This window comes from Melanostigma gelatinosum, assembly GCF_949748355.1.
Source record: "Melanostigma gelatinosum genome assembly, chromosome: 13".
Classification (NCBI taxonomy): domain Eukaryota; kingdom Metazoa; phylum Chordata; class Actinopteri; order Perciformes; family Zoarcidae; genus Melanostigma; species Melanostigma gelatinosum.
In genome coordinates, this window is record NC_136646.1 from 23,983,302 (window position 1) to 24,001,168 (window position 17,867).

The 17,867-nt window shown below is 46.0% G+C and overlaps 1 protein-coding gene across 1 annotated transcript; it reads left to right on the forward strand.

Moving 5' to 3' along the window:
- The first annotated feature begins 2,779 nt into the window (after positions 1-2,779).
- foxk2b (forkhead box K2b) lies at positions 2,780-15,507 on the forward strand. The gene is made up of 9 exons (XM_079282264.1): positions 2,780-3,288; positions 8,679-8,873; positions 9,490-9,643; positions 10,361-10,507; positions 10,618-10,811; positions 11,055-11,254; positions 12,199-12,441; positions 13,258-13,458; positions 13,908-15,507. Exons 1-9 carry the CDS (start codon positions 2,975-2,977, stop codon positions 14,105-14,107), a joined length of 1,848 nt encoding a protein of 615 aa, XP_079138390.1. The 5' UTR covers positions 2,780-2,974; the 3' UTR covers positions 14,108-15,507.
- Positions 15,508-17,867: the final 2,360 nt, after the last annotated feature.

The window sequence follows — 17,867 nt, forward strand, 5'->3', positions numbered from 1 at the left end:
ATAATTTAGCTTTTAACTAACCTAATACAATTGTGTAGGACCTGCTGACAAAATAATTTAAATTAAAGATAACTTTAAACATTTTAGTTTGTGGTCCTTTTGTTGTTCAGTCGACAATGAACATTGATTTAAACCAGATGTTGAATCAGAAAAAGAATCAAATATAAAGCTTGAGTTTAATCTGTGATCCGTCTTCACTGTTTACATGTTGAACAAAATCTCATCAGTCCGATCGACTGCAGCGTCCAATCACATGACAGATGAACAATGAGGGGGCGTGTCGGCCGTTAAAACACTTCCTGGAAGTCTGTTCTCGTGGGTCCTCGCTCATGGCTCCTCAGAGATCCCTCCTCCCTCCTCCCTCCTCCATCCTCGCTCCTCAGAGCAGAAATAAGAGCTTTGGGACGGCCGTCAATATGGCGGCGCAGAACATCTTCCGGTTCAAGCGAGGATCGAGGAAATGATCCTCGCTTGAACCGGAAGTTGTTGAGGAGCAAGGAAATGAGGAAATGACAATTTTGACACTTGGGTCTCTTATTTGTCATTTCCTCGATTCCGGTTGAACCGGTTTCAACCGGAAGCGATCTTTGTTTGAACTGGAAGTTGGAAATTAAGTCTTATGGAGGACATCTTTGTCAGGACGTCTGATAAAGGACGTCTGATGCAGGACATCTTATGGAGGACGTCTTATGGACCACAAGACCCGTTTGAGAGGAGAACTTTAAGGGGAAACTTCAGGCCAAAGAGCTGATATCAGATCAGCCTGACCTCACAGACAGCAGACTAGCAGGAAAGGGAAGCAGTACATGCGAAGCTTCTCCAGCTGAACACCAGACAGGTTTGGCCAGCTGGATGACGTCATGCTAATCACTTATTTACCTTTTTAAAACAACGGGGACGGATCCAGCACGGACAGTTAGGGAGTGAGAGACATGAAGCACCTGCTGAGACATGATATATATAGTTATAAATACATCTATATATATATATATATATATATATATATATATATATGTGTGTGTGTGTGTGTGTGTTTTAGATTATATGATGTACATTGTTATATTATACAGAATATTATTCTATGATATATATATTATTATATTATTATATGATATATATATATATATTATATTATACTGAGACTAAAATAAGATGTCCTGACGTTTTTATCAAAGTGTTATTTCCTGCTTTTTTTCATGTTGGAATAAAGGTTAAATATTTAACTGCAAAGTAGTAATGTGTGTTTGATACCTTCATGTTTTTGCATTAAATCATTCTGGGATGTTTGCTGAGATTGATTGGATGTGGCCCAGCCCTACAGAGAACATGTTCCACCAGCTCCACTGAGTGACACATTTAACTTTCATACATTTAATGTATCTTTGTTTCTGGTGTGGTATGGAAATGATCAGTCAGGATCATTGAAAATGTACATTTTTATTGATATCATGATTTCTCGATTCATACCTTTGCATTTCAAAAAAGAGAAAATTGTCTGTTAGAAGTTTCTAGAGCCCAAGGTGATATCTTCAGCCGTCTTGTCTGAGCATAAGTGCAAAAGACATGAAATAAATATAACAGTTTTACAATTACTTAAAACAAGCACCAGCTCAGAATTTGAGAAGTTTTATATTTGTTCATGATTCAACAATGATTCCCTAGTCATTTATTTTACTAATAGCTGATAATTACAGCTCTATAATTGATGATTTTACAACCTTAAAGCCACAAGAACTAATATTTTGTCAAGTTGTTATATTAAATCATGCAAGAAATCAGACACACAAATGCAAATACACAACACATATTTTTTATTCAATCAAATCACCGTAATGCTGATTCAGATCGTGTTGTTTGCCATTCCTCTGAAGACATGTTTTATGTCCCACAAACTTAAAACTAGTTCCAGTACGAAGCTTATTATTCTTCTGTTAACTAGTCTTCTCTTCTACCTCCATGCTGCATTCAATGTCAAACATCCATTGACGCCTGATCATCACTTCACACCTTGTCAGAGGTGTTATCATCTGATGGAAGGCCTTCAACTGGTTGCACGCGCGTGTACGCACGTGCGCCACACACACACACAACTTCCGCACAGCACAGCCCCCCCACCCCGTGTTTACAAACAAGCGGCCTACATACAGATGGCAGGGTCTGCATACGGGACAGCACAGGATTACACACCTGCGGCGTAATACGAAGCCAGTCAGTCTGTTATGATGTGCTTGTAGTGATTACAGACTTGATCGTTTAAAAAGATAGCTAACCTCATCACTACACAGTAACAAGATGCTGCAAAGGGTGCATCGTGCAAAACCAGGCATGGATTGCGTAGTGGAGCAGGAAGACCATCATGCACTGAGGCTTTTTACACTGCTTCGACGTGGAGAGACTGAAAATAATAATCCCATTCATGTGGTCGTTTCTTGTTTTTGAATGTATGGATGGTTGGTAATATGGATGCATTGTCACAGATTATAGATTATATCTCGCTGTAGGGTTTATTGTGACTGATTGCACGTGTAGACCGGTATCTCCACTCCTTTCCTGTGTGTGTGTGTGTAAAAAATATAGCATATACGCGTATTGCTACCCACCAACCGACCTTGAATCTGTCCTCAGATTAGTTCTCTCGCGTGATTGGTCGCGGGCGCAGGCGCTGCATCGGCTTTCCTCGATTCCCATTGGCGGAGCGCGCTGTCACTCAAGCCACATCCGCCCGCTAAGCTCTGTTTGGTTGTATCTCTCCGCTACCCTTTCTCTCGGCGGTGGGTCGGAGCCTGCTGTCCCCCGGCCTCCTCGCATGTTTCCCCTCTAAATTCCTGTTTTGAATTTGAAGCCCCTTCTCTTGTAGATTTCATTTTTACACGCCTCTGTTTAAGGCCACACAGTCGGGCGTCCACACACACACAAACCGGTGTTTTTTTGTTTTTTATTTGTCCCAAATATTACCTCAAACCTCCTCCAGAACATGGCCGTGGTGGTGAGCGGATCGTCGTCTGGGCCGGTCGCCCGGCTCGAGGGCCGTGAATTCGAATACATGATGAAGAAGCGCTCGGTGACCATCGGCCGAAACTCGTCTCAGGGCTCCGTGGACGTGAGCATGGGCCACTCGAGCTTCATCTCCCGGAGGCACCTGGAGATATTCACCGCCAGCGACGACGGCGGCGGCGGAGGCACCGGCAGCAGCGGGGATTTCTACCTGAGATGTCTCGGTAAAAACGGGGTGTTTGTGGACGGAGTGTTCCTCCGACGAGGCGCCCCCCCTCTGCAGCTTCCACGAATGTAAGTCCCCCCCCACCTCCCATGTGGATGCTAGCTCTAGTGTAGCCACGCATGCTAAAGTACACAGTCAACAACATTGGGTTTATATTGCCTAGCAAGGCTCGAGAGGACCACGTGTTTTATTAGCATGTTAGCAAGAACTCCGCATCCTGTTCCCTATGCCATTTTCTTTGTTGACATATTGTGTTAGCAAACGGTGTTAACGTAACACGTGGATAATCTTAAATCCCAAAATAATGTGTACCTCGTGAGACTGTAAACATTCGTCCCGTGTCGTCATGCAAACACGTTAGCTTAGCATGTTAGCTGCAGCTTCTCTAGTAGTTGTGAATGGAGTTCTCCACTCGACCCCTAAACGTAAACAAACCAGCCCGTCACCGCCCTGCCGGCTCACAACACAGAGCCTGCTGCACCTTTAGCCTCCTTACACGCAGCCGAAGTCATGCGACGTTCGCCATTGAAGCAAGGAACTGACCCTCAAAGTTCATTTCACAATTAAATAACACGTTTTTGACATGGAGATTGGTGCATCTCGTGAAGGAGGGTTGCAGGTTGTAGGCTGCACGGTGCCATTGTTTAAGAGTCGATGTGAAATAAACAAACATTTATCACGCAGATGAATCTATCGCCCCGATCTGTACTTCAGTAATAGGTTGTAACACTGACACAAAGCAACAGCAAGTCAGGTTCCACCAGGAAGTGCTGACATGATAATTAAATCAACAGAAAACTAATTACAGGCTATTTTGATAAAATAATCATTCAGCTTAAATGGAAACTTCTCAAGTGTCTCTGTGTTTTGTACTGTTGGTTGGCAGAAAATAAGCAATTTTAAGTAGAACTGAGACAGTTATTCTGTTAATTTCTATGTTGATGGACAGGAGGCTAATCCCAAATGTTGCTAACTATTTTTAATTGTCATTTATGAAACAAAAAGTCAACCATCTGCTCCTTTTGTCTCTTACATCATAGTACGTTGTGTATCTTTGTGTTTTGGTCTGTTGGTTGAGGACGTGAACGGGAAGATCGTCTCTAGTGGAAAATACAACAACCCAGCTTGTTTACTTTTTTTGTGCTTGATTTAAGATTTTAACATGCTTTAAAAGTGTTTTCTGTTTATTCACTGAAGTGACTTTTACTGTAGATAAACCTGCCAACACTGGCCAGACTTCCCACACTGCTCTCCGCTATTGTGCAATCTCTCAATGTGCAACCGCTTGTTTGTGCTGCACAAAGAAAGAGAACTTGTTTTGACTTGGTTTTGAATTTCTAGACCGCTAACGTTGCAGAAAAATATCGTCTGCAGCTGAACGTGTTTGCGTTGTGTTAGCTACATCACACACAGCGAGCACAACGAGAAACCATGTCGGAGCAGCGTTGGTTTCAGGTTCTCGTATTGATCCGCCAATAAAGAGCTTTTAATCAGCAGCAACACGGACCTCCATAAGTAAGGCTGGGAGCTCACGGGCTTCAGTGTAATCCTCGAGTTGGAGGCAACTCTCGGATGACCCTCGGGCGGGAGACGCAGATCGACAGCACGAGAGCGCTTGCGGGCGGTGGGCCGTGGGGACAGGTCGCTGGTATTCCAGGGATTCCTCTCCGGTGATGTAAACAGAAAGGAACGGCCCTCGCTCCCCCGCTCTCCCTCCCCTCTCCCACACCCGCAAATCCTCTCCCAAGTTGGTGCTCTTCCTGTCTTGCAGTCTTCTTTTGTTTACGTTCTCTCTTTTCTTTCTTTTTTTTTGTTGCGTGGTGGGTGGGGGTGAAAATCAAGGGACAGTTTTTCCCTTTCAGTCCATCGAGCTTTGTTTGTTGCCGTCCTCGCAGCTTAGCAGCATAGCAACTGTGCGTTTGTGTGTGTTTCTTTTTGGGGAGTTCGGGCCTCATTGTTCACACAGAGAGAAAGTAGGGTCAATGAAGAGGCCTCAGTGAATGCATGCTTTGAGGTGGATACTCCACAACATGGACACAGCCCCCCCCCCGTCTCATTATTATTATAATGCCTCATTATCAATGAAATTATAGATGTTTCCTCAATGAAGCTTCTGACTACACTTCATTCCCTAAACCTGTAAATATCTGGACAACTAGATATGGAAAACGGCAGGTTTTTCTGTATTGAAGCACAAGTATCTTCATCAGCATCGAACATGTTCAAACAATACTCTTCCCCTTCATCGAACAGTTTTGTTTTGGTCATTCAAATTAGCAAAAAATGCAGAACGTTGCTTCTCCAATGTGACGTTTTATGTCGTTGTTAAATTCATTTCTTTGGGTTGGGAGCCGTTGGTTTGACATTTGATTCACCGAGTTGCATTTATACGGCTGAATAATTTGCATTTATCACCACTTAAAACCTGTGATGCAGGTATTTGAGAACGTGTTTCTCTTTTCGTCTTGGCCGAACCTTCCAGAATGTGTCGATAGCACGAAGCAACAAAGACTTCAAGTATCAGAAGCCGGTGTCTGGTTTACAGTTGACACGTTTTCCCCCTTTTTATTTTGGCTCCTTGTGTTACTACAGCGTTAAACAAGGAAACACATTCTTCTTTTGTTACATGAAGAGAGGCGGTAGCACAGAAGGAACATCATCCAACCAAGTTATTGAGAGAAGTGTTCTTTCTTTGGTAGCTTTACGTACGATCGAAACTAAGATGTTAGAAAGTATGAGCTCTGCTGTGCACGGAGAGATGTTCTCAGTGGAGCGACGAGTGAATATTTAAGTCCTTCAATAGAAACCAGTTTGACGGCCTGCGTCTCTGTTCTGCTCACCAAGCGTTGCTCTGCTGTCCGTGCGATGAGTTCACGTCATGCGTGGGGTTGTGTTGAATGTTCTTTTACCTTTTTAAAGCTTCTGAGGTTTTCCAATGAAGCTTTGAATGTCGTCATGTTTGATTACAGATGGGCGCCTCGCTGCAGCGAGCAGGAGACGGCTTTTTGTCCACAGATTTAGTTTTGTGAAAAACTCAACGGCAACAAATATGTGTTGATGCAGAGTTTTACGTTAGATTAAAACATGCGAGTTTTGGAAATTATCTTTTGGACCGAGACGAGGGGCCATATCACACGTGGTGTGTTTATTTGAGAGAGAGGGGAATAGAGTTGCTTTAAGTTATTAATAGTAATAGTTATAATGTCATCGTTGTAGATGAAGCTTTAAACTATTTGGTTCAGCCCCGTTTGTGGTCGTGTATGATGTGGATTGTGACATTAAAGATAAGATTACAGCCTAATATCAAACGGAACACAATGCTGTGATAGATATGATGTTAACACTCCTTTTATAAACATTTATTCATGTGACTTAACACTGTGCTGCTTGCAAAACATCTTAAAGATGTCGGATCTCCATCAGAGCTGAGCCACAGGCGCCACGACCATCTGGAGATCAGAGAGCAGATCAACCGTCTCGAGAGAACGATCTCCTGACCCTTAACCCAACCCAGCGCATGCTGCCTCTGTAATGTACTCTGTATACACGCCTTATTGTTCTATACCGTCTTATTAAATGGTTGACAGTGGAGCTTAGTTATGAACCGATATTTATATTTGAACATTCGGTGTTCGTCCACGTGGTGTGAAACACAGACGAGAACATGACGGAGCAGGATTGTTCTTGTGATCTTTTATTATTTATTGATATATTTAGCCGTCACTGTCCCCACTCTGTCAGCGCTCCACAGCCGCTAGGTATTGAGAAGTGCTCTGATGTTATTTCAGGAATCCTTCCGTAACTTTGTCTCGTCTGTGGCCGTCCCGAGAGGGAGCGGGCGCAATGCAAAGTGTCGGCCCTCACCAGTCTGGCTCCGCGAAGTGTTTCGGGCTAATTTGTGATGTAGGTGTCGGGGAGACGCTTCTCTCTGCAGATGCCAGCTCCGTGAGGGCCCGGAGAAAAGAAAACACAAAAACTGCTGTGCCTGGCACTCTAACGAGATGAAAACCAAAGTGTGTCTGCTCCGTCTCGCAGCAGTGATTGAGAGAAGTTTCCTTCTATTCACTGCGATCTGTGAGTTGATTTATCATGACTGCTCCCTTTCATCCATCGGATAAAGAAGTCTACAGTACACCAACGACGGGTCTGTTTTTATCAAGTCCAGAAACTGTTTTGGGAAAAGGAATCCTCCCGACAACGTGCTCGGTTTCTGTTGGCAGCGTCCTCGCATTCCTGAGTCCATTTCGTTGGTTGTTGTTGTTTCTTTTTATTCCTGAACATCGAATGGAGACGCAGTGATAGAAATGTCTCAGTATTTAAGTAACGTGTAGTTCTATAAGATAAACAGGAAGTGACCATATCTGGACTGAGGAGGAGTGACATAGAGACCCCGTATACGTCTGGTAGAGACCTGTCAATCACTGTGTAGCCCCGCCCTAAATCATCCCCTGCTTTATGGTCTGTGTGACTCTAAATGGACCATAATGTACTAAATGAACATCATGCTGTATTGAAGAAGACTTGAAACTAGAGGTTGAGACATAAACTCATGTTTACAATGTTTACTGAGGGAATAAATCAAGAGAGAAGTAGAGTCATTTTCTATAGACTTCTATACAAGCAGAGGAGTCGCCCCCTGGTGGACACTAGAGAGAATGCAGCTTTAAGGCTCTTCAGCATCGGCTTCACTCGTCGGAACCAGAGGTTACCGCCTGGTTTGAGCTGAGGCTGGGCGATGTATAATGTACTTGATGGATTGTGGTTTGAACAACCTTTATTCTCTGGACAGATGAATCCATCAACTCATTTTCAAAGCACTAATAATCCCTAAAGAGGTGTCTACCACAGCGGAGGTTTATGTGGCGTTAATCCAGTGCTCGCTGAAACCCGCCGACGGGATTGAAAAGCATGTTTTCTTTGCTGAATCACCAACACTACAGCTTTTATCACAGCCAGAAGCTGTAAAAACCACCGTTATCGCCAGGTTTTCATCTTTCCACCGGTCCTTGAAAGCATCATGTGTGACGAACGCTTCCATCAGAAAAAGCAACCAAAGCTTAAAATTGTGATATTTTACAAACACTTTTTATTCTACATGTCTCATTTAATATCTCGCCCCCAGAAAGCTTGAGCTTGAACCACATCCTGTAAAAAAACATTAAATTCTGAGCTCCTCGGCGCAACTATGAAGCCATGATTGACTCATCGGAGACCAACAGTCACGTGACTAATCTGTGAAGCTTCGACTGAACTGCAGGCTGCTGAGCAGAGCGGAGAGGTTTTAAATATGTAAATAGTTTAATGTACATGTGAGTTATGGTTTCTGAACTGTTATTATGCACCAATGACATGTTTGGGTTCTCTCTGCTTCCAGCCATGAGTGTGTTGTTTCCATAGAGGTGCATTCTTTAAAAGAAAGAAGCTTCGTTTGAACAACGCGTCTTGTTTTCTGTTGCAGGTGCACTTTCAGGTTCCCCAGCACAAACATCAAGATCACGTTCACGGCGCTGTCCAGTGGGAAGAAAGTCAAGCGTGAAGCTCCAGAGTCCCCAGTGAAACCAGTCCAGCCCCACATCTCCCCACTGACCATCAACATTCCAGACAACATCGCTCACCTCATGAGCCCGCTGCCGTCGCCCACCGGCACCATCAGGTACTCTTGCATCCACGGCCTTCAACGGGGCAGGAAGTGACGTTTCTTTGTCTCTTCTTCGCCGACGATGGCTGAGCATTTAGCAAACGTGTATTTGTGCAAAGATTTATTCGCATTTAGCATAAATATACCTCTCTAAATCTATAGATGGATGTCCAAAACTAGCCCCAAACTAATCAGGTTTGAGGTTGTTTTAGTTAATTCAATAGAAAGTAACGACTTGTTGAAAACAGGAACAGTTATTGAAATAAGTCCATTTTTATAAATATATATCCAAACATCAAAGTAGTTCTGGATTGCTTTAGCTTTCACGGGAAACAGCGATGGAGATCCTCCTTTACGTCCCCTGGTTATTAAAGTCCGTTAAACGGACAATTGGACTGGATTCTGACTCGGATGCTTTGTTGCTTTAGGCCTCATAGTGGCTCCTAAAGTGACCGCAGTATTTCCACACAATCTGCGAGGGCGATTTGCATCGACGTCGGCCAAAAGACCACTGCAGCACTGCGGATAAAGCTAAAGGTGCTTCTTCTGGGGGAACGCCGTGTGATCTGTCTGCTAATCGTCGCAGTAAGTTTGTCTCATTGTTATTATTGTGTGTGTTTTCCCCCCGCAGTGCTGCTAACTCGTGCCCCTCCAGCCCGCGGGGGGGCGGCTCGTCGGGCTATAGGATGGGCGGACGCATGGTCAGCTCTGCAGAGCTGCAGCTTATGAACGACAACTCGCAGCCCGAGAACGACAAAGACGCCTCCGGAGGGGACAGTCCCAAGGTGTGGGGGGGGGGTCACAAATGATCATTGTCACTGTTGATGATTGCTGAATATTTTCCTGATTCATCATTTTGTCTGTGAAATGAGAGAGCACATCACCAGAGGTCAAGGTGACATCTTCATGTTGCTTCCTGTCTCACCAGCAGCAGCACAGCTTCAGAAGCAGAGCGTCACATTAAAGACCATCGAACAGTCAAATGTTTGGCAATTTCACTCAAACAACCATCAGAATATTAGCATTTCTGTTCATGCATTCAGTCGTATTTGAGCTCTAAACCAGCATGTACTCGGCCGATCTAATGATGAATCTCGTGAAGAGGATAATAACGGGTCCACAATGACCAGGAGGAAATGTTGCAGCCACAGTTTTAGCGTGGCAGTGATAATGAGCAACTATTTAGTGAATCACAAAATCATTTTAGTCATTTTTCTGTCAAAGTTCTCAAACGTTTGCATCGTCTCCTATCGGAGCGTTTGCTGCGTTTTCATCCTTTTAAACTGAACGTTTGAGACTTTTGGTCGGACAAAACAAGACGTCGTCTCTGGAACGCTTGTTATTTGCAGACCTGATTCAGTCCATGTTGCCTATAAATAGTTCTGGCCGACATAAGTGATGAACTACATTTGTAAGATGCCGTTTGACAGCTGGAAGACGGTTTGTTTTCTGGGCGTAGTCGGCCCCGATTCCTAAATCTGCATTCCTCCTCCGCTCCGCAGGACGACTCCAAACCTCCGTACTCCTATGCACAGCTGATCGTCCAGGCCATAACGCTGGCTCAGGACAAGCAGCTCACACTAAACGGAATCTACAATCACATCACAAAGAACTACCCCTACTACAGGACCGCAGACAAGGGCTGGCAGGTGAGTGTGTTGGATCACTTCTCTGCACCAAACCCTCACGAGGTAAAACGTCAACATGCGTTTTCTATTTAACGCCGTAACGTCCTCAACACTCGTCTCCTCCGTCGCAGAACTCGATCCGTCACAACCTGTCGTTGAACCGCTACTTCATCAAAGTGGCGCGGTCGCAGGAGGAGCCGGGCAAAGGCTCCTTCTGGAGGATAGACCCGTCCTCGGAGGGCAAGCTCATCGAGCAGGCCTTCAGGAAGCGACGGCCGCGGGGCGTCCCCTGCTTCAGGACCCCACACGGACCCCTCTCCTCCAGGTCTGGGTTCTGTGTCTCACACACACACACAGTTCACCTCAGCCTCTCAGATCGTCTTGTGTTTCTCTCCCGGTGTTTTTATTGTTACGTTCATGCTGGAGATTGAAGCATAAATATTCAGATTCCAACAGCCTGTCAGTCATGGATGCTCAACAAACAGCTACTTCTTCTGTTCAATATTTAATTCAATTGATAACCGACACGCCGTCGGAGAGTTAACCCTTCGTCTCCGTCGACCCTCAGGAGTGCCCCGGCGTCTCCCAGTCACTCGGGGGTTCTCTCCGCTCACTCCAGCGGCGTCCAGACCCCCGACAGCCTATCACGAGAGGGCTCCCCGGTCCCCCTGGAGCTGGAGACCTCCTCCGCTCTCGCCCCGCCGACCACCACCGTGGTCCAGCCCAAACTGGCGGTCATCCAGGAAGCACGCTTTGCACAAAACACAGGTATGAGTCTCTGTCTCTCTCTCTCTCTCTCCGTCCATCTGTCTCTCGCTCGCTGTATGTCTCTCTCTGTCTCTGTGTCTCTCGCTCGCTGTATGTCTCTGTCTCTCTGTCTCTGTGTCTGTCTCTGTCTCTGTCTCTCTCTCTCTCTCTCCGTCCATCTGTCTCTCGCTCGCTGTATGTCTCTCTCTGTCTCTGTGTCTCTCGCTCGCTGTATGTCTCTGTCTCTCTGTCTCTGTGTCTGTCTCTGTCTCTCTCTGTCTCTGTCTCTCTCTCTCTCTCTCCGTCCATCTGTCTCTCGCTCGCTGTATGTCTCTCTGTGTCTCTCTCGCTCTCTCTCCGTCCATCTGTCTCTGTCTCTCTCTCTCTCCTCACTCACGGTGGTTTAAAGCTGATGTTGATTCTGGCTTCGGTCTCGATTCTCTGCCACGACATGTTCTTCTTTTAGTTTTTTCATCTCTTTGTCATGTTGATTCTAGTCAGTCTTTCATGACGGAGAACACACATTCATGGTTCTCATCCGTAGATTTCACTGTAAGACTCACATTTGTTGTTTTGTGGCCAATTTCTGAACAGCAGCGTTCCAAACAGGCGGCAACCTCCGGTTCTGAAAAGTGAAGCTTCATGTGTTAAAGCTGCATTCTCTCTAGTGTCCACCAGGGGGCGACTCCTCTGGTTGTGATGTTCATTTAGTACATTATGGTCCATTTAGAGTCACACAGACCATAAAGCAGGGGATGCTTTAGGGCGGGGCCACTGTGATTGACAGGTCTCTAGCATTTACTGATCTGCCATGGATGTAAACACAGATCTGCATCTTTGTTTTGCTCGCCCTGCATGCAGAGATGGTCACATGTCCTATTTTAACTGATGACGACAAACAAACCTGCACATTCGTAACACCTCCTATGTAAACATCCCCGTGTGGCTCTCCGTTTGTGTTCCAGGCTCGCCTGTGAACAACCAGCCGGTACTCATCGCAGTCCAGCGTCAGTTACCTCAAACCATTAAGCCAGTGACCTACACCATGGCCTCCCCAGTGAGCACCAGCACCTCCCAGCCCGCTATCCAGACGGTCCACGTCCTGCAGCAGATCCCGGTCGGGTCCCTCGGCTCCGCCGTCATCGCCCAGCCGGCCGCCATCATCAAGTGCGAGCCGCTGGAGAACGGAGAGCACACGGGGCTCAAAGGTGAGGCAGGGGCATGCTGGGAAATGTGTGTGTCGAGGGTTGTGTTCTCGTTTACTCGGGTAAAAAGAACAAAGGGTTTTTGACGAATTCATTGAAAGCATAATAACTCTTGGTACTTCCCAACACTAGTGCTAGCCATAGATTATTAAATGCTTTTATTCATAAGCAAAGCTACAGATCTATAGATATGTGTAATTATAGTGATTTATGGAAATACATTGTAGCCAAATATATAAAGAGTAATATTGGGCGTCTGTACCAAAATCCATCCGGGATTATTATTGTAAACTAAATTAAAAACGATATCCTTTAAGAAAAACTGAATCAATATTATCTGTTTAAATAATTGATCTCAGTGTTATTTAGTTTACATGTATCGCTGTAATGTACCGCTGCAGGAGACGGCGTACGTTTCCTCCAACGCTCGTGATGCTGAACCGCAGAAGCTGATCAGACGTTACGCTTCAACAGCTTCACAATCAAGCCTTGTTGTTTTACACACAGTCTGGTAGAAGTAAACAAGAGGAGCGGGATTTAAATGTTGTAATAATGAACCGGAGTAGTCTGTGTATATAGCTACAGACCTGTGAGAAGTTGTACCTGGCTCTAACAGAAACACACAAACTAAATCTATAAAAAGGAGCCGAGACTAAAATTAAATTTAAAGAAATGTAAGATTGAAAGCTGTTGTTTTGTCTCGGGTATCAAAAGCTTCTCTGTTGGAAGTGAACCTGTTGAGGTAGGACGAGCTGTGAGCGTTGTTCCTCGGTGTGTCGTGGTCTCAGTTCCTCATCCCTCATTCTGTCGTCCTCTCAGTCAAAGTGGAGGTGGTTCCCACCATCACCTCTATAGGCAGCTCCAGTCGCATCATCCAGAGCTCCCAGCCCGGCGGGCCCCTGCAGACTGTTACCATCGTGCAGCAGGCCCCCATCGGTCAGCACCAGCTGCCCATAAAGGCCATCACACAGAACGGCACCCACAGCATCACCACTGCCATCCACGGACCTGCCAGCTCAGGTGAGACGTCGTCAGATGTAGTTCAGTTTCTTTGAACGTAGTGAGGACGTCGTGTATTCAGTGACGCTCGATCGGACGTCTGCTTCATGGAGGCGCTAGAAGAGGAACAGAAGTTGTTCCTCGGGACTCGTTGGATGGACGTCAGAAAATCTGAAGCGGGAGAATAGAAATCGGAAGTTGATCAGTCGGGATCAAAATGCGTCACGGTCAGGAGGTGTCCTCCATGCTTCATGTCCTAAAGCTGCATTCTCTCTCGTGTCCACCAGGGGGCGACTCCTCTGGTCGTATAGAAGTCTATGAGAAAATGACTCTACTTCTCTCTTGATTTATTACCTCAGTAAACATTGTAAACATGAGTTTATGTCTCAATCTCTAGTTTCAAGTCTTCTTCAATACAGCATGATGTTCATTTAGTACATTATGGTCCATTTGTCTCCCTGCTCTTCCAGCCGTGGCGAGCCCCCTACACCTGCTGGCGGTGCACGCCTCGGCCTCGGCCTCCCTCCCCACCAAGCGACAGAACGGGGACCAGCTGGCCGGCGAACAGCCCGACGCCAAGCGCGTCAAATCGGAGGACGAGGCGACCCGCGGCCCCGTCAGCGCGGCGGACTCGGACTCGCCGGCAGCGAACGGCCCGGGCCTCACCTAGTCTGTACCACTACGCACCACACAACCCCCCCCCCCTCCCTCCTCCTCCTCCTCCTCCCACCACCACCCTCTCCCCCTCCCTCCACGGTTTCTCTCTCTCGTCCCCGTCGTTTTGTTCCGTTTCTTCCACCACTGACTCCCGAGGTGCCAAACGGAGAGGACTCTCTATTTTCATTTTCAGTTTCTGTTCCAGAGCATCACAAGAAAATACATGAATAACATCCACCCCCCCCCTTAAAGACTGGGATGTGGGTTGAGAACAAAATAAAGAAATGAGACAAAGAAACTCAACAAGGTGTCTCTCTCCCCCCCCCCCCCCCCCATGAGCCACTGAAACAGGAGAGTGACTAAAACCAAGACCACAGGAAGCCTTAACAACGACTAACCCTTAAGAGCTCACGTGGTCCGGCGGGGAGCGGCCCTGACTCCAGCTCGGGCTGGACGCCACCTTTCTGTCGCATCTACCTCAGAGCAGACAGGAGGCTCCGGCAGCCGGCATCCTCTCCGGCAGGACGCGAGCATTCCACGGTTTCAAAAAAATAAAGAAAAACAATATCAAGAAGAAGACAAACCGGCATTGAGAAAGGGATCAACTCGGAGCCAATATTCCTGGAACTCTGGCAGCTAGCCTCTCACGATACTGACCTTCCTCTGATCGCAGCTGTACGTAGATATGCAGTATTTTGATGTTCAGATGTGGAGCATTGGAGTTTTTTTTGTTCACATGTATTTTCACTTAGATAACTAATAATTTAATTAAAAGGAAGCGTACAAAATAATGAGGTCGGTGACATTTCGGTAACTAAGTTAGAGAAATCTCACTTTATTTCTCTTTTTTTTATGTGGACTTCTTTTCTTTCTGTTCGGTGAAACAGTGTGATAGTTTTTTTCGTAATATTCGTCCCCCCCCCCCCCCTCGTTCTGACATATCCATATGAAATTTGCTTAGTTATACCTTCATATTTTAATACTTGCACAGATAACTGATATAAGCATATGAAATCTCCATGTGTAGTTCCAGATGTTGACCTTGCATGTGTCTGACAGCAGTCGTTAACTGTAAATTGAACAGAGGAAAAAAGAAAAGAAGACCCGCTTTGTCCAAACCAGACCTGCACTTGATTAAATGTTTGTTTTGTTTTGTTTCCTTCCCCTCCTCCTCTTCCTCCTCATCCTCCTCCTCTTCGTCCCTCCCGGCTGTGTTGATGTTGTGGTGTTGGCAGACCCCCCCCCCCTCACCACCTTTTGCTTGATTATTTTACTCTGTTCCGGCGACCTGACGAGTCTGTTTTCTGATTGTACACGTTCCAAACAATAGTAAAGGAAAAAAAAATTTGATGTTTGTTCTGCTTCAGTGGAGAAATGCTTTTTTTTTAAAATAAATTAATTTAAAGCCCCCTTTTTCTTTTCCTGTATCTTTTGCTTCTGTGTCCGAGTTTGTGACGCTGGTTGTAGTCCCTCTCGTCTCCACTGGGGGGCGGTTTCGGAAGGTTTATCAGGCTGTCTGATGGTAAGAAGAGCAGCAGCTTTAACACAAGATGTCTGCATCCGAAAACACATGAACAGTCGAAGTAAAGCTCCCTGCTTTCATACTCTGAAGTAGTTTTACCCACATCAATTCAAAAGTGTTGGAAAAATAAGTTTTTTATCTTGAGATGGAACGTCATTACACAACGATAGCAAAGAATCACAGTTGCACAAGTGTAAAGAACCTTTCGTCTAACTATTTATCTTTGCAGATGAAAGACGAGTGAAGTGGAAAAGGTTCATAAGATCAAAGAAAGGAGCTGAAGCTACCGAAGCTAAATCAAGACCGGAGCAGAGCTGCAGCAGGGAACAAACAAACGAGTTCATTGTTTTCTAGGAGGAGGAAAAGCGAAATAAGAAACTGAAGATAAAGAGGATAACGAGTACAAACCAAGTCGAGTTATAAAATCAAGATGAAAGTAATAAGTTGGTTGTAAGAAGCTTTTGAAAGATGTGCTGTAATTGAGTTATTTGAGACTTTTAGGCTGTTAAATGTGATCAAAATCATGTGTAGGAAAACAAGGCTACAGTAAGTACAGACTGGAATGAGTCCGTGCAGCCGGTTTAAGCTCAGCGTGTTTCTCAGAATTCACCTCGTGTGTTTGGGGATAAACCGACGCCCACAACAGTGAAACAATTATCCAGCTTTCACCCCCGCAGAGGTCCAACATTCCTGCTTTGTGTTGGAGGAGCCAAATAAAGCTGCAGCGCCTGTGCTGTTTCCTCAGAAGATTCACTTAAAGCAGCAACAAACTTAACCAGCTACTTAACTACGGTCATGATTCTGAGTTATTCTCGAATATCCTGTTAATGTCTCCGTGTGCCTTAATGTTCACCTCTGAAACAACGCAAGAGTCGCATGAAGCAGCGTTAAAATCAGCATATATCATCATGATGATCAGATGATCATCATGTTGGCGGCGCGAGCAGTCGCAGCGGCCCCTCGCGGTCCCGGAAGAACGAACACTTCGAACACACTAACACTGAGTACGGGGGCCCCCCAAGGTTGTGTGCTCAGCCCCCTTCTCTTCACCCTGCTGACCCATGACTGTAAACCCAACTACAGCTCCAACCACATCGTGAAGTTCGCTGACGACACTACCGTGGTAGGTCTCATCAGCCAAAACGATGAGACTAACTACAGGAAGGAAGTGAACCAGCTGGTCCGTTGGTGCCAAAATAACAATCTCTTCCTCAATGTGGGGAAAACAAAGGAGATTGTTGTTGACTTCAGGAGAACCCACTCCCAACCCCCCCTCCCTCTGACCATCAATGGTGCTGCTGTGGAACAGGTGAGCAGCACCAAATTCCTGGGTGTGACAATCACAGATGACCTCACCTGGAACAGCAACACCACTGCACTGGCAAAGAAGGCCCAGCAACGCCTGTACTTCATCAGGAAGCTCAAGCGAGCAGGAGCCCCCCCCCCCATCATGCTCTCATTCTACCGAGGCGCCACTGAGAGCATCCTCAGCAGCTGCATCACGCTGTGGTTCGGAAGCTGCACCGCCTCCAACCGCAAGAGCCTGCAGCGCATTGTGAACTCTGCCCAGAGGATCATCGGAGTCTCACTCCCTACACTACAGGACATTTACAACACCCGCCTCACCCGCAAAGCACTCGGCATTGCGGGTGACCCCACCCACCCCTCCAACAGCCTCTTCAGCCTCCTGCCTTCAGGGAGAAGGTTCCGCAGTCTCCGTTCGAGCTCTACCCGGCTGAGGAACAGCTTCTTCCACCAGGCGGTCAGGATGCTGAACTCTCTCCCTCCCTCTCTCCTCTCGCTCCCCCTCTCTCCCCCCCTGCCATCTCTCCCCTGACCTCTCTACCCTCCCCCTCACCCACCTTTCCCCACTGCCTCAAATGGAACATACCAGGACATCTACTCCCCCTCACACCCCTTCCCTCATCCAGCACCAGTCACTTTATCAGCACCAGTCACTTTTTATCAGCACCAGTCACTTTTTATTCTCTGCTGCTACTTGTTTAATCCTTTATCTAGGCCCTTATGTTCTTAACTTTATTCTATTTTATTCTATTATATGTTATATGTTCATGTCTATATTACACTGTGGGACTGCGAGAAACGGCATTTCGAATTTTCTGTATGCATAACACATGTGGAAACTTTGACAATAAAGTGAACTTTGAACTTTGAACTTTGAACTTTGATATCAACTATAAAGATGTGCGCAAACATCACCGGTCAAGGTTTAAAGTCACGAGTCAAGTCC

Excerpts from the sequence above, each read along its gene's own strand:
- foxk2b (XM_079282264.1), top strand. The coding sequence starts at position 2,975 with ATGGCCGTGGTGGTGAGCGGATCGTCGTCTGGGCCGGTCGCCCGGCTC. Across the intron at positions 9,644-10,360 it reads CCGGAGGGGACAGTCCCAAG|GACGACTCCAAACCTCCGTA; the intron begins GTGTGGGGGGGG and ends TCCGCTCCGCAG. Across the intron at positions 11,255-12,198 it reads ACGCTTTGCACAAAACACAG|GCTCGCCTGTGAACAACCAG; the intron begins GTATGAGTCTCT and ends TTTGTGTTCCAG.